Source organism: Eublepharis macularius, chromosome 5, assembly GCF_028583425.1.
Source record: "Eublepharis macularius isolate TG4126 chromosome 5, MPM_Emac_v1.0, whole genome shotgun sequence".
NCBI classification, from domain to species: domain Eukaryota; kingdom Metazoa; phylum Chordata; class Lepidosauria; order Squamata; family Eublepharidae; genus Eublepharis; species Eublepharis macularius.
In genome coordinates, this window is record NC_072794.1 from 9,929,371 (window position 1) to 9,951,562 (window position 22,192).

The window sequence follows — 22,192 nt, forward strand, 5'->3', positions numbered from 1 at the left end:
ACAAAATCAAGTTAGTTTTTTTTCAAGGTGACTGCCTATGAACATGAGAGCATCTGCAACACAACATTGTTGCCACCAAATGGACTAGAAGCTTGTCTTTAAAAGCCATTTCAGGAACATTGCAAACAGAAAACCCTGAACTATGGATATGAAAATACCATATACATTCTAATAGCCTACCATTATGCAGAATCAGTAACAAAATCAACTAACAACTGCAGAAGACCTATTAAATACACATCAATATGCAAGAATGTCTTGAAGTTGTTTTTGAACGACAGGTCAGTATTATCATTCGAATCAATGGTCATCAGTCAACAAGTTATTTAGACTGAAAATGGATTTGACACAAGTCTTGAGCCCAGAGAACTCGTAATATTGTCTGTTTTTTGTATATCGATACTTATTTGACCTTGACTTCCAGATAGATATGCAACTACTTATGATTAATGCAGTTATTGATTATGCATAATGGTAAATGGCTAGAATATATATGTATTCTCATATTCATCATTTAGGGTCCTTGTCTGTGTTCAGCCTTTTTATTCAGGTTTCTTAGCTGGCCTGCTCCTTTTTACTTCTTGTTGGGTGGGTGGGGGGGTCGTGTATGTGTGTATCATGAAACCTGTACCAGGAATGGTTTATCAGAAGTCAGGCTCCTGACTTTTATTGAAGACCTGAATTGCATATGCCTCATTCCTAAAGCCATTAAGCCTTCAAAATACAGAAATGGGCAGAAAGGTCAGAGAATGTACTTTTCAAAAAGGCACGCACAAGCCCCCATACCTATCATTTTAGGAATGGGACACTGCTCTAGGCTTCTGTACAGTTCTTCCCATCGAGCTGCAAGCTCAGCAGTGGATCAAGCTTTGGTACAAGTCGCTAGATCTCAGTGCTCTGTTCCAGTTGTCATAAAGCTACAATGTCCAATAGTCTGGCCTCAACTTTTGCTTTCTAGATGCCACTTTTTTCTTTAGAACAGATAATTACTTTTACCTTTAGTTTGCTAACTCCTTCCCTCTTCTTGTTTCTCTCATAGATGTCCTGATACAGCAATGATTGGGGCTGCTGGGGCACCTTCCGTGTGCATGTAGGTGCAGGGAGAGGAAGAAATCATCTAGCTGCAGAAGTTGCTAATTTCCCAATATCATCACCACCAAGAGAATCTGAGAATCAAATCTTCTAGTCCTCTCTCATACTTATGTTAAAACAGTAGAATGTTAGGAGGAGGCAGCTATTTTAGAGGCATATTTGAGCAAACCTGTCACTTGGGGGCATAGTCAGTACCAGGGCCAGCACAGCAAGGAGAGAATAGATCACAAGAGAGCCCAAGGGTTTTGCTACTGGATTAATTTTTTAAAAGATGAATTATTTTAATTTCAAAGGATTTTTTTAACCTCAAGGCAAATGCGTAAGCCTGGCTTTTAGAGGGCAAAAATACTAAATCGGACAAAATTTGAAACTAGCAGCTGTTACTGGCAGGTGGCCCCAAGGGGGGGGGCTTCCCAGCACCTGGTACTTGCCAATCTCACATGAAGGGCCCACCAGTTAAATCCCAGGCTCTGAAACCGCTCATTCCAGCTGGGGTCCCAGAGGCCCAAAACGGGTAACAGCAAGAAATCTACAGTTAGGACTGTAGCACACGTGTTTTAGGCAAGATGATGGCCAAGCATTGGGGGCCTCCAGGGTGCGGTCCCAACCAGCAACCCCAACAACCAACCTCCTGCCTACTTTAAGCCATTTACCCCCATTTCTGGCTCAGCATCTTCCCTTACTTTGTGGCCAGTATGTGGTGAAGGATACAAGTGCTGAAGGCTTCTGAATTAAAATATGGCTGTCCCTTTTGCAGATGAGATCCTATAAACAGCACAAGGGTTACTCTGAATTATGCTGGTCACTTACATTGTAGAAGAGGCTGGTTTGAAGCTTGGTATCCGATACTGAGAAATGAGTCGCCTCCTTGACATGGTATACAAATTTCAAGTTACTTCTCCTCCCCCTTTCATTGTCTCCAAGATCACTTAAAAAGTGACCTTTTAAAAGGACAGATTTCCACTGTTTCCTCTCTACCCTTCTTATTTCTAGAAATTTTTAGTGTTCCCAGTAATCCTTATGCTCATAAGTTAGGACGTAACAGAGTATCTCTGTGTGTGAGAGAGTAGTTTGTGTAAACCATTCCATAGTTATAGCAAAATGCAAAGAGGAATGCTGAGAGCCACCACAGGCCCTCCAGCCCACAAATTCCCAACCCAAACTTCATTTGAAAGTAGATCACACGATCTGACCACAGCCCCATGGGTCCCTGGAATTTTGTGGGACATGACATTTGTGGATAGGGACTCAGTTCTGACATAGCATACTGCCTTGAACAAGCACAAAGGATGGGTGCTGAGGGTATCGCAGCTTGGCCCAGGGCCCCAAGGTTCTAGCAATGCCTACCTGCTGTAGCCCCGCAGATTTGATCAGAGAGCTGCTGTAACACAATCATTAAGTGGTTCAGCTGCGAATGAGCACTCTACTGGTTTGGATCCCATGACTGCCATGAGCTCAGTAGATGGCCTTGGGTAAGCCATTCCTCCCCATACATATTGTGGGGATAGTAATAACACTTAACTTGTTCACCACTCTGGGTGGGACACTAATCTGTCTAGAAGAGCGGTATATAAGCGCAGTTGTTGTTATTGTGCTACCAGCCGTATTTTGAAAAATAATTCATACAAGATTGCAACCCTTTTGGGTTATCTGAAGCACTGCGCATCATGGCCAACGACCTGAAATTCGATGGTTGTTGTGGGTTTTCCGGGCTGTATTGCCGTGGTCTTGGCATTGTAGTTCCTGACGTTTCGCCAGCAGCTGTGGCTGGCATCTTCAGAGGTGTAGCACCAAAAGACAGAGATCTCTCAGTGTCCGTCAGGAACTACAATGCCAAGACCACGGCAATACAGCCCGGAAAACCCACAACAACCATCGTTCTCCGGCCGTGAAAGCCTTCGACAATACATCGACCTGAAATTCTCTCACTGAGGCTGAACGTATGAAAAAATTTTTTATTACAAAACTAGTATTCCCAACAAGAACTGTACATTAAGATGCTAACACAAACTAAAGTATTTTTCATTAACAGTAAGAGAATGGAGTGTGTGTTTGGAATACAAAGGATGCTTGAACTCTCCAAAATCTGCACGTGGCAGTGCGAGAAGCTGGGTTTTTCCCAAAATAGTGAACTGCCCGTCTGCTGTAGCCCAGCTGATCAGAGAGCATGAAGAAAACTAATCCAACAGCGTCCCCACACATCTCAAAGCGTGTACACATTATTGTCAATGCTACACTTTCCCATAGTGAGTGCAAATTGATCTTTTCTTTTGTTTACAATTCACAAAGACTGTAACTTTGGATTGTGTGTTTGCCAGAGTTTTCTACAAAAAATACATACAGGGAATTGACCATTGGGAAATAAAACCAAACACGGGAAGGTGGGTGGGTCTAATTTACTTGATGGACTACAAGTAACAAAACTGGGGGGGGGGGGGCGGATTCTAACTACCAAATGCACTGGGAAACAATTCTCAGTCCAGAACCAAGGTGGTTAAAATTCCACGCTACTTGTATCTTTTGTCCCCCGAAGTCTTAACCCATCCATTTTTAAAAGTTCTAAACACATCATAAAAAACCATTTCAATAAATGACTTGTAAGGATTTGGTCATAACACTTCAACCCCAAACAGAAAGGTGCCAGTTTACAATAGCAAGAATCATTGGGGTGCTGCATGCACCTCAAGATTTGCTGATTTCGCAAGAAAAGTTAACTACATCCCAGCTTGAATTCCTAGTCTAACCCTGCCCCCCATCGTACATAACCATGTTCACAAAGACTCAAGGCTACTATAAAGTCATGCAACCCCTCATCCCTCACTTCTTCAAGAGGGGGAGATCTGAGTAAGGGGGGAATATCCACAAACACCATCAGTATTCAATGTTAAACCCACTCATACACACAAACCCCCATCGATGGCAAAACACCCTACGATAAGATTCGTATGATGTGACTGCTGGGCTGGTTAACTCCACTCTTTCTTCATGTGTGCGTTAGATATTTTTCACTTCTTTAAAGGTTTTTTTAAAAAAATTTATTATGGGAAACAGAAAATCTCCCTCCACCCCCACCATTCAATGCAACACAACAGAAATTGGAGAGCTCAGAAGCAGGAAAAAAACTCTTTCCCCTCCCCTCTGCTATTCTCATAACACCGACTGATCTGCGCTTTTAGACTACAAAGTTGTTCTCTGCTTGTGTATTTCCAAGGCGTACAAAAAGCGACACGCCAGCACTTCCATAAAAACCATGTGCACATGGAGCATTCCAGAGTGTGTTCGTTTTCCTCCAGTATATAAAACAGCCCAACCCAACGCCAAACAGAAAGGCACCTGTTTACCCTCTGGGATTTAAAAACAAACACAAATCTTTTAAAAAAAAACCGAGTCACACGAGAACACAAGAATTTTGTAGAAAGATCTGCAACATGTGAAAAGATCTCAACATGGTCTGCTGCTGCTACAGATGAGCATAAAACAGAGAAAACCAGGGTGTTCAAAACTAGTGAGGATGCCTGCTTAGTTTGTACTGCGGATCTGGGAATTTGCGGGTCTTTTAAAATCATTCTGCAGAGCCCCCTTTTCCTTCCCACCTGTTTGTGATACTTTTTAAAAAAAAGACAGAAAAAGGAAAGAAAGGGCCGAGAAAATTACACGGGTATCATACAAGTCCTCCTTCAAAATTATCCTGCGTCTACTGAGCCACCGGCTTCTCAAGGCATTCCACGAGCAGTTGCCAATGACGTCCACACAGACAAGTAATGTAGCTGGTATACAATGTAGACTGAAGATACACTTGCCTCTGTGCAGACAGGGATGAGGTGAGACCTCTCAGCTGAAACTCCCTGAAAGAAAGGTAAAAAAGAAAAAAGATTCAATACTCAGAGCTGGAGGACTAGCATCTTGTATTTTCATAACCACCGGGAAAAAAAGAGGGAGGAAAGTCAGGGAGAAAAGAGGTGGTGGGGCAAACTCAAGAGCAAGCCACCGGTAAAATCAGTTGCTGATCATGAAATGTGGATAATCATTTGCAGAACGCGAGGAAGCTGTTCGGTCACTTAACATGCTTAAATTTAGCCCCCAAATAAAAATGACTGCCACTAATGGGTTCAGGGATTGACAAAGGCAAGTACTTTTTTGAACAATCTGCAAATCAGCTTATGAAACTCATGGCCATGGGGCATTGCAACAGCCATCGGCAAAAGCAGGCCTTGAGAAAATAAGGTTAATAAAAGGATAGCCACAGCCAAATACAATTTAGACATGACAGCAAGGAACGGAACATTCATATTCAGAGGCAGTATACCTCTGAAGAACCTCTGATGCTAGGAGGAGGGCCTCCCTTGCTGCCTGTCCTTAACACATCCTTGCTTGTCATCCTCCACTAGGGGCACGTGACTGGGACCGGGCCCAGGAAAAGAAAGGGATTTTCCCTCAGCAAGAAAACAGGCATTGCCTTGTTGGATTAAGATCAGCTCTTGCAAGGGTTAGTCTAGGGTGTTACAAGTTTTCCACTTTGAGGGAAATCCTCTCACTTCAAGGCACCACAAAACCCAGGGATGCTTGCAATGGATTCTTGGGAATACCACTGGGCAAACCCTTGGCTCATGCGGAGACTCTGTGCTGTTCCACAGGCAATAAAAAGGCCCCCTGGAATAAAAACTATCTCTGTGCACCCCAAGAAAAAGTTAGAATTGAGTGGGACTGGCAGAGACCTAGAGTTGGAAAGACCCTTCTAGGCCACCTAGCCCCCAATGCCCTGCTCAGGGCAAGAAACCCACAGCTAGATCTGCTGGAAGGAAGACCTCCAACCAAGGAGAGCCTGGCTCTCCCCACATGCAGTCACATCTCCATCCTGGTCCTGGCTAAAAGATCACTGTTCAGTATTTCTTCCTAGATGTCTGGGGACAAACACCCAGAGCGCCCTGGACGTGCCACAGATCGCCTGCCTGAGGACTGACAGCACCCCGGCTGCAGGCACACAGAGCCCAGGGGAGGCGACTCAGCCCCAGCCGGCAGGGAGTGAAGGGGAAACGGAGCCAGCCTGCGTGACTGGCCAGGCGAGCGCAAACAAACCAAACCCTGAAGGGCCAGAAGCGCACATGCACGCCTGGGACGCCGATACCTGGCCAGGCGGGCTAGAAGCCCCTGTGCCCTCGCCAGGTGGGCTGGCGGGCCCAATGTCCACCCCAGGGGACCAGCCAGAACCCAGGAGGCCAGTCTGGCATCTCGTAAACAGAGGCAGAGGCGGCCAAGCCGTGTCACCTGGAAAGGCCCTGCTAGCCCCACCCCGGAAGAAAGGACAGGAGGGCAGGAACTGGAATGAGAGGAGGAACACCTGAGAGCCTCCCCAGCCGGATGGCATCTCGAGCAATCGGCCCAGGGCTGGGAGGCTGCCCAGGGATAGGAGGGAGCCTGGGAGGAAGGGAGGGGGAAGTTGGAAGAAGCCCTATAAAGGCAAAATCAAAAAGAGTCCAGTAGCACCTTTAAGACTAACCAATTTTATTGTAGCATAAGCTTTCGAGAATCACAGTTCTCTTCGTCAGATGCCTCAGTAGAGAGTTTGTGGTGGGTTGTGTAGGTGTGTTTGGGGGGGGGGGGATGAGTGAGTGGAGGAGGAGGAGAAGGAAGAAGGAGGAGTCCACTTGGCAAGGGACGGTGCAGGAGGGAAGAGCAGAGGCTACAGAAGGATAGGTCCGTAGGTGGCTGAGAGGGAGATGTATACCCCCCTCCTTCCACTATCCAGGGGACAATCCCAAGCCTGCTCAGGCCCAAGGCCCCTCCCGCAGATACTTGCGCCCAGAGCTCCACCGCTGCCATGGTGGAACCTGACACTAGACTTGTTTTTCAAACCCTCAACCACCATCACTGCCCTCCTCTGACCCTGCCCAGTTTGTCTACATCCCCCTTAAAAGGAAATCTGCCCAAGGAATCTTGCTCTCCATCACTGATCTGATCCTGTTAAAGCCCCACGTGGCTTCTAAGCAACCCAAGGCTCCCCAAAACAGAGTTCTGAAGCATGCTACCTGATGCCACTCCGACTATACACTCTCCATCTCTTGGCCGTGATCCAGGTCCTCTTCCTCGTCGTCCTCCCCATCTTCCTCTCCCTGAAGCTTCTCAGCAGGGGCTTCTCCATCCCTTGCGATCTCCTCCACGTGGGCAAGCATGTCTGCCATCAGTGCTTCTTCCAGCCTCTTCCGCACCTGCTGAACCAGCTCCTCCTGTTTCCTGTCCAGGAGAAACGCCCACACACACATATGTGCTCTCTCTTTCTTTGCAGTTACGTCTGTGGGGTGGTGGTGAAATTTGTGGGCCCCTCAGTATCAAGGGACAGGCCAGGAAAAAGAGCAGAAATGGGAGAGACTCGCAGCCAAAGCAAATCTCAGGAAGCTCAAAGAGGCAGGTGGTAATCTCTCCAAGTGGAAGACACTGTGGATCATTTACACTAGTGATAAATCTTTCCTCCTTTTCCCCAATGCAAAAGGGGAAAGAAAGCCCACTGCAGCAAAAGAAACGGGACACAGCTTACAGAACACATCTGTATGATTCATCTCATTGCCTCCATAACTAGGCCCTCATTCGTGGGACCCTGAGAAACAAAGTGGGTGGGACTTTCCTGTTGTAGCATCCCAGTTATGGGATGTTCTCTCCATTATCCTCTGCCTGGTACCAAAGGAGCTCTGGGAAACATGTGGAATGCTCACCGCTGTCTTATATCCTCAAAGACCCCGTGAAATAGACAGGCAAGGGGTGGGGGAGTGGGGAATTGGTTCAGGGTCACGCAGTGGTGTTTTTTTTTTTTTGGCTGACTGAGGATTTGAACCTGGGATCCTGTTTCAGACAGCGGCCAAACAGATGTCTCTGCAAGGCCTCCAAACAGGCTACAAAGCCTCTAAAGTCTTGTTTCAATGGACATTTAAAGGTAGCATTCATTTAGCCACCATGGCTAATAGCCACAAACAAAAACTAGGCTTTTAAAAAAACATTCTTTCAGAGTTCCGATTGGTTTTATGGTTATTCTTAACAATTGTTGCAAACTACCTTGTAATGACGGTAAAAACTGGAGATCAGTTGTTGAGATGCATTCAGTAAACAAAAGAGCAAGTCCTGAAAACAATGAGCCACTGACAGTCTCTGCTTCCCATCTGACTCACCTGGCAGCCCTGAAAGAGGCACGTCACATGCAGCTCCTCCCAACCAACTCTCTTAATTAAGCAAACCACATTATTTGTTACATTTATTGTGTCTCCTAATTCCAAGGAGGAGAAAAAGTGCGCTGAAATGGCTCTTCCTCCAAGCATTTTAAATGTTATTATCAAAGGACAGGCCCTGGTATAAGGCGTAGAACACAGAACAAACACAGGGGGTAGAATGGACTGCAACACTGCAAATTAAAGAACCAAATTTGGGAATGCCCCTTCGCACACACACAACCCCCCCTGCTAATTGAAAACCAGCAAAGACCAGGGGGGGGGGCAGAAACACCCTACCTGCTGGTCTAGTTTCCTGTATGGAAGGAGGAAGAAGTTTTGATGCTGGAAACTGCCTGCTTCAGCATCAAGAGATGCAGCCCACTCTACCTCTTCAGGTGAGGAGGCCGTCACTGTGGTACAGCCTGAGAGTTGACCGTGAACTGAAAGGTCTGAATTGTAATCCCTAATCAACTACAAAGCTCATTTGGTCACCTTGAGTCAGTTGTTCTCTCTCCATCTGACCTATCTCACTGGGTTGTGAGGATTCAAATGTGGGCCAGAACCTACATTTTCTGATCCAGAGGAGGTAGCTGTGTTAGTCTGTAGTAACAAAATAGTAGAGTCCAGTAGCACCTTTAAGACTAACCAACTTTATTGTAGCATAAGCTTTTTGAGAGCTGTGGTTCTTGAAAGCTTATGCTACAATAAAGTTGCATCTGACAAAGAGAGCTGTGGCTCTCTTGTGGCTTATGCTACAATAAAGCTGGTTAGTCTTAAAGGTGCTACTGGACTCTTTACTATTTTACGTTTTCTGACTTTCTGACAAAAAGAGCAGGATAGGAGTTTTTAAAAAATATTAATCCATTTAGGATGCAACTTCATTGTCCTGAATTAGCAAAACAGACTTTAGACTCCTCTGCTTCACTAAATGATTAACATTCCAAATCTTAGAAAGGAGAGGGAGGGAAAGCAGGGGGAACAGTCTGCTTCAGTATGGGTTACTTGACCAGACTGGTCTAAAAAATGACACAAGAACACATGGGAGAAGAAATGCTGCCAGCGTGTAACATCATCTCTTCTTCAGAGAGTCCAAAGGGGGGAAAGAAGTCAAGTCATCCCCTGAAAGGCAAGGTGGCGTAGCGGAGTGCTGGACTAGCATCAGGGAGGCCCACGTTCAAACCATCGCTTAGCCATGAAGCTCGCAAGGTGATGGGTAGGCCAGCTCCACTCTCCAAGCTGAACTTAGCCTCACGGTGCGGATAATGCAGGGAAGGGAAAGCCCTGTAAGGAGATCTCCTGGGGGGAAGGGTGGGATTGAGGGAGAGGAGAGTTCCCCGTGCTGAGATACCTGATGTCTTCGTCAGTCACCATAAAGGCTTTGCAGAGGGGCTGGGAGGTGTTCAGCCAGACACCAGGGTTCTTCTCAACGGCTGCAGAAAGCTGCCCAGTGATGGGCATCGTGCTGGTGTGAAGGGCACTGGCAATGGCGGAAAGGAGGGTCTCGTCGGTGCAGCCAGGCCCCACACCTAAGCAAAAGAGAAGTGGATCAGCAAGCCTCCATCTCGCCGCCCTGAAACAATGGCCGGTATATCTGCTGGCTTCCACTTAACAGCTTCCAGGCTGCCCTGGGAGCCACAGGGGCAACTGTTCCCTCCCCCACATTATGAATTCACCAGATTGGTTTTGATTTGAGCCGCAGAGCCAAAGCTAAAATTCTTATTCTTCGGTCTCCTCTCACATGGTGGATTGTATTTACCCACCTGAATGGAACTAACAAGTAACACAAATGACAGCTACAGAGAGTGCGAGTGAAACTGAGGTGCTCCCACAACCTCTGTGGAAGTTACATTCTATTGAAACCGATGAATGGACCACTGCGTCCATGATGTATCATGCACGGTTCTTTGGCTAAAATTACAGCGCAGTCCCATGAACAGCTGATTTCAATGGGCTTAGACTGGAGTAACTCTACACAGAATTATGCTGTTAAGTGTGTTAACCATTTTCCCTGCTTTGGGGTTTTTTCTTACATTTACACAACATGAGGAAACTACATACTCAACTCTCTCAATTTTTACAAGTATGATACCAATGAGAATAAATTTCCACAGAGATCTGAATTTGCTTGAATACAATTTTTAACCCAAATTCTATTAATTCTGTTTTTCCTAACCAAATATTTCCATTCCATTGGTTGCTGAATGGAACATCAATTTTTTCCTGAAAAACCTGCATCTGCGCTCACTGCCATGAGGTCTGCATCACTGCTAGCCAGCTCCAATTCTCAGTGTGCCCTTCCTCAGGAGAGCTCAGGGTGGAGCACATGGGTCTCTGCGCCTTCATTTTGCCCTCACAACAACTCTGTGAGGTATGATGGGGCAGTCCTAGTCTAAGATTCCCAGCAGGGTTACCAACCTCCAGGTGGGGCCTGGATCACCAGACTACGGATGTTATGTCCTCTGGAGAAAATGGCAGCTTTGAAGGATGTATTTCATCTTGTATATCATATGGTGTAGGAGAAACATTCCTTCTAGACTGATTGCCCTCTCCTTTTCAGGCACAACCCCTAAATCTCCAAGAATTGTCCGCGTAGGTAACCCTAACTCGCCGTGAGCTTCATGGATGAGCAGAGATTTTACACCCAGTTTCTCAGGTCTTAGTCAGACAATCAAAGCTACACTGGCTCTCATCATCATTTTCTAAAAGGAAACTTGAGAGCTGGTCTGTTGGGCACAGACTGGAACTGACTGGAGGCAGCGCACATTCTTCCTGCTTATTCCCAGCGCCACCTCCCTCCCTTGTAACAAATTTTAGACTCCTTGGGGCAGGGACCTCCTGGTATTCTATATAGTGCACACTGATGGGGCAATCTAACAATAACCCATCATGCCTACTTGGAAGTCCCATTGGATTTTTTTTTTAAAAAAACTTTTTTCTATAATCATTGAAACGCCCGTCCTCATACAAATCAACAGTTTCAGAAGTCATGACAAACCACAGTTAGCAAGCCAGGTACAAATTAAGGTCGAGAATCCCTATTTCATACTTGCCAACATTCTAATATTGTACTTAACCAATGTTTAGTGTGATGCCTGAATGCAGCCATAATCATCACATGAAGAAAAAAGAGTTCCCCAGCTCCACTTTGATTTTCATTCAGGATGCTCTCATTTAAACAAGAAAGAGGACAGAGACTTGTTCTCTGCTTTTCCAGAGGACAACATCAGGCCTAAGGGCCTTAAGGTACAAAAAGGCAGATTCTGGATAAGTATCAGGAAGATCTTCCTAATAGAAAGAGCTGCTTGATAATGGTGCCAGTTCCTTAGGAGGGTGGTATGCTCTTGCTTGGTGGAGGTTTTCAGGAAGAAGCTGGGCAGCTATTGGTTGGACATGTTCTAGCTTTGGATTTCCTGTGCTGAACAGGAGGTTGGACTGGATGCCCTCCCAACCCCCTTTCCAGCTCTAAGACTGACTAACTGTACAACAATCAGTTGGGATACCTTGCAAACCTTTCGGAAGATCCATCGTCTTCACCAGCTCTTCAGCAATGTCAAAGGCATTAAGACCACTTAATTTCTTTTCCCAGAAGAGCTAGGGAAAGGGGGAAAAAAAGACTCATTAATGCATGACCCACCCTCCCCACCAAGGGAGAGAATGGACCCGCAGCTTCAAAGAATTGAGGTGACAGTTAAAACATTTTTAGACAGGTGCACTGTAAGGATCCTTCAGCCACAAGGCCCAGAATGGAGCACCCTTGTCCCCAAGGCACAGGAGAGCCACGCCATTCCAATGCGATCGTTGGTCTGAATGGACTGGGGTGGGGTGAGCACGCTCTGAAGAAAGACCGGAAGACAGTAACCAGACTGTTCAAAAAAGGAGAGAGCAATGCTGGTTCCTGTTGTGAGAATGCTAGCAGCAACCCTTCACTCTTCTTTATTTTGGGGAACAGAAAGGCATAGCCTGTGGACTGTAGCTCGTCTCCACCCAGGCTGCAGTACAGCCACAAAACTGAGATGCTTACTCAGACGGCAAAGAAGTCCAACTTTCTGGAGCACATGATGGATTGGAGATCTGTTTTGGCCAATACGTGGAAACAGGCTTCTGTGAGCAGCTGGTTCCTCTCAACAGCTGGTTTGTACATGCACACTCACCCTCCACGAGGGATAACCAGGTCCATGTCCAGAGACAGCGTACCTCTAAATATCAAATGCTGGAGGTGGGATGGGAGAGGTGTTCTGGAAAACATCTGACTGCTTATAATTGGAAACAATGCCAGGTCAGAATTCTTATATAAAACAGTGTGGTATAGTGGATGGTTAGGTTTGGACTGGGTTCAAATCCCAACTCAGCCATGAAGTTCACTGGGTAGACAAAGTCACCACTGCTGAGCTACACAGAGGAAAGGCAGAAGGAAAGGCTACTCATTAAATTTGCTGATGATACCAAATTGGGAGGAGTGGCAAACACCCAAGAAGATAGAATTAAAATTCAACAAGACCTGAGAAGTGGGTGGTTGTGAACAGGATGCAGTTCAGCATAAATAAGTGCAGTGTTACATCTGGGCCACAATAATGGGAAGCACAAATACAGGATGGGGGATACACTTCTGGATAGTAGTGTATGCAAGAGATCTTGGAGTAAGAGTGGACTGTAAACTACATATGAGCAGTCAGTGTGATGTGGTGGCAAGAAAGGCAAACTCAGTCTTGGGTTGTATCAAAAGGGCCATTGCATCGAAATCGCAGGAAGTCATAGCCCCTCTCTATACTGCCTTGGACAGGCTGCACCTGGAGTTCTGTGTGCAGTTCTGGAGGCCTCACTTCAAAAAGGATGTGGACAAAATCGAGAGGGTGCAAAAGAGAGCGACAGGAATGATCAGGGGTCTGGAGACTGAGCCCTACGAGGAAAGGCTGAGGGCCTTGGGAATGTTTAGTTTGGAGAAGAGGAGATTGAGGGGGGACATGACTGCTCTCCTTAAATATCTGAAAGGCTGTCATTTGGAGGAGGGCAAGGAGCTGTTCCAGTTGGCAGCAAAGCATGGGACTCAAAACAATGGGCTTAAATTACATACAGAAAGGTACTGGCTGGATATTAGGAAAAGCTTTTTCATGGTCAGAGTAGTTCAAAGGTGGACTCAGCTGCCTAGGGAGGTGGTGAGCTCCCCCTCACTGGCAGTTTTCAAGAAGAGGCTGGATGAATATTTGTCAGAGATGCTTTAGGCTCATCCTGCATTGGGCAGGAGGTTGGACTAGAAGGTCTGTATGGCCCCTTCCAACGTTGTGATTCTGTGAAGGAAACCAACCCACCTAAACATTTAAACAAACCCTACAACTTTACCTGCCGAGGTTGGTCAACTGCTTTTTGCGGGTCTGTCTTCACTTTATTACTAGGGTGGTTAGTGATCTTGGTGACTGGCTGTTTGAAGATTGAAGCTGTCTGTCGGACGGGGAGTGCTGTGTTCAAATCAGGTTTACCCTAAAGGAAAGTGGGAGAAACCAAGAAACAAACTGAAGGAAGGCGGGATTAGAACTCTACTGAGAGATACCCTGCCATTTGACATCCTTACGGCAATCCTTTGGTCTTTATTTCTAGCAGCCCTGGAAGCAAGGGCCAGGCCCATCCTCCATTTCACAGCAACACAACTTTGATTAGCTGCCCTGAGCATATTCATTTATTTTCATGCACTGAAAAATGCTCTTCCAGCATCGGTGCAACACACAGTATTATCAAAATACACACAGTCCCAATACACATGCAGTTAAAAACACCCAACTGAGACCTGCTGCAAGACAGCTGAAGGATACCCCTCTGCTTGCCCTATTGGATTAGGCAGGCCAAAGTCCATGGAAGGTTATGTGAGAATAAAAATGTGCTATTCTTTTAACATGCTCCAAGATGCTTGCTTGTGTTTACAGTACAAACAGTTTCACATGCCATGCTCTTGTCACTTTTCCAAAATTCCATCATGCACTGATATAAGCCAGAATCTCAGCCACAAGCAGGTTACAAAGAGAGAAGGTGGCATGGGCCTTAAAGGCTGGGGACACCAAAGGACGGTCACGCCCCCACCCTACTAATCCATGTAACATCAGAAGAACCCACTCGGATCAGACTAAAGGCCCATCTAGGCCAGGATCCAGATTCCCCACGGTAGCTTCAAGGAGGCCTACGAACAGGACACAGATGCCAAAGCTACAACTGCCATTCAAAGGTATACTGTCTCTGAGAATGGAGGTTCCATTAACCCTTGTGGCTAACAGCAATTAATGGACTCTGTTCCATGAATTTGTCTAACCCCCTTCTCAAGCCATCTAAGTGAGCTGTCATTCTAACATATAGCAGCAGCAAGTTCCAGGAGCTAACTAATATGTGTTCCACAAGTTAATTATGCTCTGTGCCATTTAAACTTATATTTGGCGATAGCTACAAATGCCAGACTTTAACCAAGGATACCTGGATTTGGATCCCACTCAGCCATAAAGCTCATGAGAGGATCTTAGCCTACTCTCTCTCTCTCAGCCTAGTCTGGTCTGGCCTACCTCACAGGAGAACACTGAGGACAAAGCAGAAAGGAAGCGACCAGGCATGTGAGCACAAGCTTTACACAGGAAATGACACGTATTAATAAATGAATTGCTGCCATTCACTCCTCCAGTTTGGAACAATGCTGTGCTGAGGAGAAAATCCAATGCCCCCTTCAAGCAACACATAAGCCTTCCTTCTGCACACATCTGTCAGCTGCGACGGCAAGCATTTTACTAGATGATGAACAGGTAAATTTATTTTATGTGCGTATCTGTAATAAGAGCTCAGTCCAAAAATAATCTTAAAGTCAGCAGGGTTTATCAATTTCACAAGCCAGGGAAGGTGGGGGGAGGGGGAGGTATAAAATAAAATAAAGATGCAGAAGGTATAAGAAGTTCACACTTCACCCTTCCTCCATTTTATCATCAAAACTGTCCTGTGAGGTAGGCTGAGTGAGAACTGGCCCAGAGTCACCCAGCAAGCTTCCACGAGGGAGTGCAGGCTTGAATCCACATCTGTATACTCCTAGTCTATCACCCCAACCACTATACTCTCAACAAGAGAGGGTGGATCAAAGCAGTGATGCCACACAACAGAGAAGGATTGTCCCTGGTAGCCGCCTACCTCATTTTGCATAAAGGGGGCAAACCGAGAGGGGATGACTGGTACTCAGTTGACTGGCTGGCTCATTTGGGAGTAGGCACTGCCCCTCTTCAGCAGCCTGATCCCAAACTGCTTAAAAGTAATGACCTGCGCCTGGAATTGGGCCTGCAAGTGAAAATGTCTCAAAATGCAAAGGATTCATTCCTTAGGTTGTTACAGTCAGTCACTTAGCTTGTAGCTGATTCTTCTACCTGAAATTGTCTCCAAGAGGCATCCCCTTGTTCAGGGCATTTCAGTAGTCTAGCCTGAATGTGATTAACACACGTTCAGAGGTAGTCTACCTCTGAATACTTGTAATGGGGGCATTTTGGGCCAGCTTGCCTTACTTGTAATGCCTTCTGGGGCATTTGGTTGGCCTTAATCCAGGGTGCTGGATTAAAGGGGCCTTTAGTCTAACCAAGCAGGGTGGCTCATAAATGACCGCAGTAAGGTCTTGACTCCTGAGGCCTCTTTAAAGGCACTTCACATCACAGAGAAAACTTTTGTTGGAACTTTCAGCACAAATCTAAAACGTGATTCCTGCCCCAGGAGCAAATTTTATTATTTTCACAAAACCACAGCAATGCTCTGAAAGAGAAACCACAGTAGGAATGTATAACCCAACTGCTCGGACAATCTGGTTTGATTTAACCAGCTGGATGTAGTGGTTAGACTAGGGAGACCCAGGTTTGAATTCCCACTCTTGCACAGGAGTTTGCTATGTGACCTGAGCCGCTCAACCTAACCTACCTCACAGGGTGGTGGTTGTGGGAATAAAGTGGAGATGGAAAGAAGATTGTAAGCCACTTTGGATACCCACTGGGGGAGAAAAGTGGAGTATAAATACAGAAATAAATAAAAATAAAATCCAAAAGTTGTTTAAGGTGTCGACCCATTCAGGATGAAACTTTAGTTGCTTCCTTCCTGATCTGAACAAAATTTTCCAGACATAGGGCAGTTTTTAAATCAATTACATATAACAAAGAAAACAAAGGTGGGAATGTTGCAAGAGAAATCAGGTGGATCAAAATAAAAAAGAAACAGGGACCCCCCCACACATATTTATACATCCCTAGCCTAGCAGATGGCAGAAATTTCTTACACAGAAGAGACTCGCCACAGCAGCAACAAAGCCCACCTGCCACACACTCTCACCTTAGCTTGGCTGGAACAGTCGTAACGCATCCGCTGCCGGTTCTTGTTCATCTTGCTCATAAGCATCTTTCCCGTCCGGAAATCGAAGCTGCTCAGATCCATGGAGCTTCCCAAATAGCGAGCCAGCTGTGGCTTGCTCCGGAATTTCTTCCCACTTGGGCTGATTTGGAAGAGGACACGGTGTGGAATAGAAAAGGGGGGGAGAGAGAGAATTAAACCTCTGGAACTTCGGCCTGCATACCATTTCAGTTTACAGAAACCAAATGCAGCCAGTTGCTCCAGGAACATGCGAGCCTCACACTCCTCAAGCAGAAGCAGCTCAATCCAGAAGAAGAGCCCTTTTGCCTCGAGAGGCACCCAAGTGAAGTGGAGTCTGCTCTGCAGTGTCAACTCTACCAAGGGAAAAGTTGATCCACCCCAGAACTTTCAATGGTAGTTAGGCGACTGCTCTTTCAGAAGGGAAGCACAAACAGACCCTTGATCTGTAGACAAGGAGGTGGAAGGGCAGAGACCTTGGGAGAGTGATTCTTATCTAGTTTCCAGGCAAGATGTTCAAGAGAAAAGCCATGATCTGCCAGTACCTTGCTTCAATCATGCCACGTCGTCCTTCAGGCTGGCTGGCGACGAGAAGGAACCTGCCAGCATCAGGGCCAGCTTTGCAGCCTCTTGGCTCACTTTAAATGCAAAGTTGAGGCCAGAAAGACTTACTTGCACGAAGCTGTGCATGCTCTTTAAAGTGGGCTGTTAGATATACAGCATTTAACCTGCTTGGGCTATGTATCTCTGGCAAGCCTGCACTGCAAGTTCTTTCTGCCCATTCATGGTTCTGTTTCCTAATATTTGGACCCCACTTTCCCTTGCCTGCTGAGCTCTTAACACAGCTATTGGTACCTAGAAGCACTGTTACAAACCAATAGTGTTAAAAGTATCAAATCAAAAACACAAGACAACCCAACAAATTCTATAAGATCACCAACAATGGGAGAGAAACTAATCTTGCTTGCTTACCACTTGACAAATACAAAGCAAAACAGAATGGAGCAATGAAGATCAAGGTCTTTTATGCAGGGGCTCCATAAAAGACACCTTTGGAAAGCTCAGCCAGGTAAGACACAAGAAGGCAGGTGGAGCTGAGCCCTCACACTGCAGCCTCCAGAAAAAGATGAACGGTTACCACAGCTGTACCTGAGCACAACCACACCTGAGGAACAAGTCACCTGTCTGGGAAAAGAAGTCCAGCGCTACTCGGATGGAGGAATCATGTGTAACTGGAGACCAGAATGCTCCATGCACAAGTCTGCAGAAGGCATCAGGTGGGTAAACATGGATCGGGACACAGCCAGTTCTTGGCCAGCCTTCATCCGAGCTCCCATCAGTGCTGTAAATGTTCAAGTCAGGCCCTCTGTTCCAGGCAGAAGTAACCTTTGTAGCTTTCTTTGTCAAACACCATCCCAAACTAACCATCCCAGTTTTGCTTTGTGCTGTGTTTGGGGCTGTTTTGAAAGTGGATACACGGCCCAAAGGAAACGTGCATAGCGAAAGCCAGTGACATGGACACCCATGCACCCACTGGGAACTCCAGCCATGCTGCAGCACTTTGTTCAAAAGCTTCACAAATCCACTGCTATCCCTCTCCAAGCAAGGCTCCTATTCCATCAGCTCAGAAAGAATTGGTTGTGGGTCCTAATGCCTTTACATTTTTTCCAAAAAAGGTTCCTCTGCCTTTGTTTCCTACAGACTAAAGCTATAAGCAGCTGCAGAGCAGTGAAACGATTTTCCATGCTTGCCCATCTTAAAAGGACTGTGTGTGCTGTGGGTTTCTACAACAATCCCGCATTTCTTTTCCACCTTTATTTAAAAAGTGTCCAGGGATATAATTCACAGGCAGGGTAGGGGGAGGAGGTGAAGATGAATGCACCACAGCCTATTCACACTGGCAAGACCCGCCTCCAGATGTCCACTCAGCAGCAGGCAAGCTCTCTCTTTGTTCCTTTATGTTCTGAGAGGACTTGCAAACTTAGCCCGTTCCTGATTAAGCCAGCCTCTCCACTGCCTCCTCTCTTCCGAATTAGGAGAGCGTGGAAAGCTTAAAAGAAAGAGCGAGACAGAGAGTGAAAGCTCACCCACCCTCCAAGACCTACATATCACCCATAACAGACGCGTGCAAACTTTTCATCTGCTTCGCGCTATTTTGAAAAGACAGGGACAAAGCAGGTGAAAATGTCTGCAATCCAGTTTAGAAACAGTGCAAGTTACCAAGGATTCTGGGGTGTACCTCTGGGTCATGGGCAGGCCTCCCCTGGATCATGTAAAACAAAACAGCCATAAATGTCTAGTCTGGCTCTTTGAAAAAGCATGAGAACAACAGAGGTATATATAGCTTTTCCAAAGAGATCCTACAACCCTGCGAGGTAGGCTTCTGAAGTGGGAACATGAAGCGAGGAAAAAGAGAGAAAACCTGATGATGGCACGGACAAAGTGCTATGAGCCGAAATTAGAACGGGGGAGGCCCCTTCACAGTTGAACTGAAACTTCCCTGTATCTACCTAGCAACCTTCAAGGTAGGACATCAGGCCCATTTCTGATGAGGAAGAGGAGTCCTTTCTTTCTACTTTCAGGGATTCAAATGTATCGGATCCTAAGTAAAATCTCCAATAGGGGGAGGGAGGTTTCAGTTTTATAGGCACAAGCACCTTCCTTTTCTTTTCAAGCCAGCATTAGTATGTGCCTAGATGATCACGCTGGGGATTTAAAAAACGCTTTACTTTCTCCCAATTAAAAGGGCTTCAACAGAGTTTCAGAGAACCTGTCCCTCTCTGCAAAGAGGCAAACAGGACTGATTTTAGGAGGTCACTGTCTAGACACGGTAGAAAACAGCTACTTATATAACGGGCATGGATTAACCTGCTTTAATGAAACACACACACACACTGCTGAGTTTGACCATATGGCATTTTACAGCAGTTGGCTGGATCCTGTCATGTGTTGAACCCCACAATGTTTTCTGGTTAAGTAAGCAAGAGCTGCCACGCCTAATCAGTCTGATACAGCAGCATCACTCACAGGAGACAACTGTGCCCCTGCCCCAAAGATCAGCTTGTGCCACTTCATCATCCAAACACACAAAACCCTCTCCGCAGCAGCCCCACCTGCCTGGCACTGTTAGTGGTATGTGTGCGTGAGAAGGGATAGAATTCTAAAGCGCCTTCCCGGTAGGGCCTAGGCAGCCAGGCCTTCGGTGATGGCGGTGTCCCCTCACTCACAGCAGCCACGCAAACACTGTCTCCTCTGGGTACTCACATGTGTGCACACATGTGTGCCTTCTAGACTGGTATTCTGCTATGCCCCTCACCATGAGTCAAAGCAGCAATCAGCAGAAAATAAATAAATGGCAATTTAACCTCCTTCAAGGAAATGTATTTGTTTAACGCTTAATACCTCACCTTTTCCCATAACAGCAGCAGTCACTCCACATGCTCATTCAAAGTGTGCGTGTGGGGGGGAAGGGGTGCGTTCCCCCAAGTTCACAATCTGCACTGCCCATGCACTCCGTACTTGGGGCGCAGCTTCCAACCACAGCTTCCAGATAAGCTGAACTAAGCTCTCAGAAAGGGATGTCGCCCGCATATGCCTGCCAGTTAGTTGCTATCCAGAGCGCCTCCCTCCCCAAACCCACAGCACCCTACACAATGGGGCTATAGTCTTCAATTCCCATCCCCAATGTAGTGTGTGTGTGGGGGGGGGGGAATGCTGCCCACTCTATGTAGCAAAAACAGACACCTTCCCCAAGCCTGCATGCAATCCACCCCCACCCTAAACAGCCTTGCTATGGGGCAGCTCCGAAGCAATCATTACTCAGATAGGGCAGCCAATAAAGACCGGCCCCTCCCCAGCAAGAATAACACCCCTCCACACATACAAAGGCGGTGCTGTCTACAAGTGAACCAGCCAGCTGTCTGATCCTTCAGCGACTGAATGAGTTGCCAACCTTCATATTTGCAGCAACCCAAAACTTGCCCCCACCCGAGTGCAAACAATTCAACTGTACCCCAGAAGGGCAGTGGACCACAGGAAGCAACAGGAATGTAGCTTGCAGTCTGACACCCTCCCCTCAAGCCCTGGAGAAAAGCAAGCCATGTACAACAGCCTCCCCCGTATGATTCCATTTTTCTCTGGCAGCAGATGTTAGAAAAGGGATCTCTGCATTTCTTACACTCCCCTCCCCCAATACATCCCCCCCCCCCGACAACAATTCAAAGAGCCCTACTATAGAAGCAAGCAAGCAGAAAGAATGATGCCGACAGCCCCTGGCCACACATTATCTACAGGCAGTTCCCAGGACATAATCCATACCCCCCTCCTGCAAGAAAGCCAGTGCCTGCTATAATCAGCAGCTGCAATGCAGAAAGAAAAGAGTCCCCCCCACCCCGCCGCCACCGCATGCAATGATGTGCAGCTCCCCCCTCTTTGGCAACGAGGCTGCAGTGTGCGCAGGCGTGTGTATGCAAGTGTGTGCAAAGCAAGGGCAGAGCCAGGGCAGGCTGCAGCGGGCCCCCCCCTCCACCCCATGCCGCCTTCCTTCCTCCCTCCTCGGCACATTCACCTATAATAATAGACATCGCTCTTGCCAGCGGAGAGCCCCGATTTCCTGGTCACTTCTTCCCTTTTCCATCCCTGGGGGAGAGCACAGCACTCCCACCTCTTCCTATCCATCGCTTCCCCAGGGCCTGGCTCCGGTTCGCTCCAGCCGCCGCCTCCTCCGGCCTGCCTGCTGGGTCCAAGGTCTCTTGCAGCCAGGGCTGCGGTGGCTGGCTGGCTGGCTGGCGCTCCTGGCTAGCGGGCAGGCTGATTGCCACCTCCGGTGGGTGGCTAGCGGGTGAGCTTCCTGGCTAGCGAGCTCTCACTGCTGCTGCCTGCCAAGGCCCGGCTGTTCCCGAGCGCCTCCCTCGGCTAGGACTGGAACGTCGCGTCGGCTCTTCCTTCCAGCGAGCAGTTCACCTCGTCCTCCCTCTTCCTGCAGCAGGGGGCGCTGTTCCTTTTACCCGCCCCGCCGCCTCTCTCCTGCTGTTCTCAGCAGAGAGCTCCCCTCCCTCTACCACAAAGCTATTCAAGTCTCCTTCTCAACAAACCCCCGCCCTCACAGCACGCACTTCCTCGGCTGTTCAGCTCGCGCGCGCGCGCACCTCCCCCTCAGACGGTAGAGCGGACGCGCGCTGGGGCAGCCGTTGGTTAGCGCGCTTAGGAGAAAAAAAAAAGAGGCTAACTTCCCCTCCCGCCAAATTAAGGGAGGGGGAGCGAGTACTTCGACCCGGTGTCCTTCCGCCTGTGTACAAAACATAGTCCCCCCTCCTGTGCGGGAAAAAAAACTGGTCTCGCAACAGACACGTGACTCATAACACACACCTGCCTTCCCCCTTACAGCCTTGAGCACGTGCGCAAGACTGAACGTCTGAACGCACCCAAACACGCCCCTCGCTCGTACTCACACTCTGCCTCTCTGGGCACCTCATAAACCTGAGGCTGCACCTCAAATCATATTGTCACTGAATGTGCCCTCTTACTTACTCTCCTACTTTTAGCCC

The 22,192-nt window shown here is 47.3% G+C and overlaps 1 protein-coding gene across 2 annotated transcripts; it reads right to left on the reverse strand.

Moving 5' to 3' along the window:
* Positions 1 to 3,033: 3,033 nt before the first annotated feature.
* On the reverse strand, positions 3,034 to 21,669 carry MBD3 (methyl-CpG binding domain protein 3). 2 transcript variants are annotated; one of them, XM_054981684.1, is made up of 7 exons: positions 21,310 to 21,669; positions 16,611 to 16,770; positions 13,626 to 13,763; positions 11,789 to 11,879; positions 9,637 to 9,814; positions 7,119 to 7,323; positions 3,034 to 4,937 (listed from the first exon to the last, which is right to left on the reverse strand). In XM_054981684.1, exons 1-6 carry the CDS (start codon positions 21,321 to 21,323, stop codon positions 7,134 to 7,136), a joined length of 771 nt encoding a protein of 256 aa, XP_054837659.1. In that variant the 5' UTR covers positions 21,324 to 21,669; the 3' UTR covers positions 3,034 to 4,937; positions 7,119 to 7,133. The 2 variants fall into 2 exon arrangements, with proteins under 2 accessions (XP_054837659.1, XP_054837658.1); XM_054981683.1 differs by having other exon boundaries at positions 21,214 to 21,669.
* Positions 21,670 to 22,192: the final 523 nt, after the last annotated feature.

Coding starts and splice junctions, on each gene's coding strand:
- MBD3 (XM_054981683.1), bottom strand. CDS start 21,323: ATGGATAGGAAGAGGTGGGAGTGCTGTGCTCTCCCCCAGGGATGGAAA. Junction 16,771..21,213: donor AGCGATGTCTATTATTATAG/GTGAATGTGCCG, acceptor CTTCCAAATCAG/CCCAAGTGGGAAGAAATTCC. Junction 9,815..11,788: donor TCTTCCGAAAGGTTTGCAAG/GTATCCCAACTG, acceptor TCTTTTGCTTAG/GTGTGGGGCCTGGCTGCACC.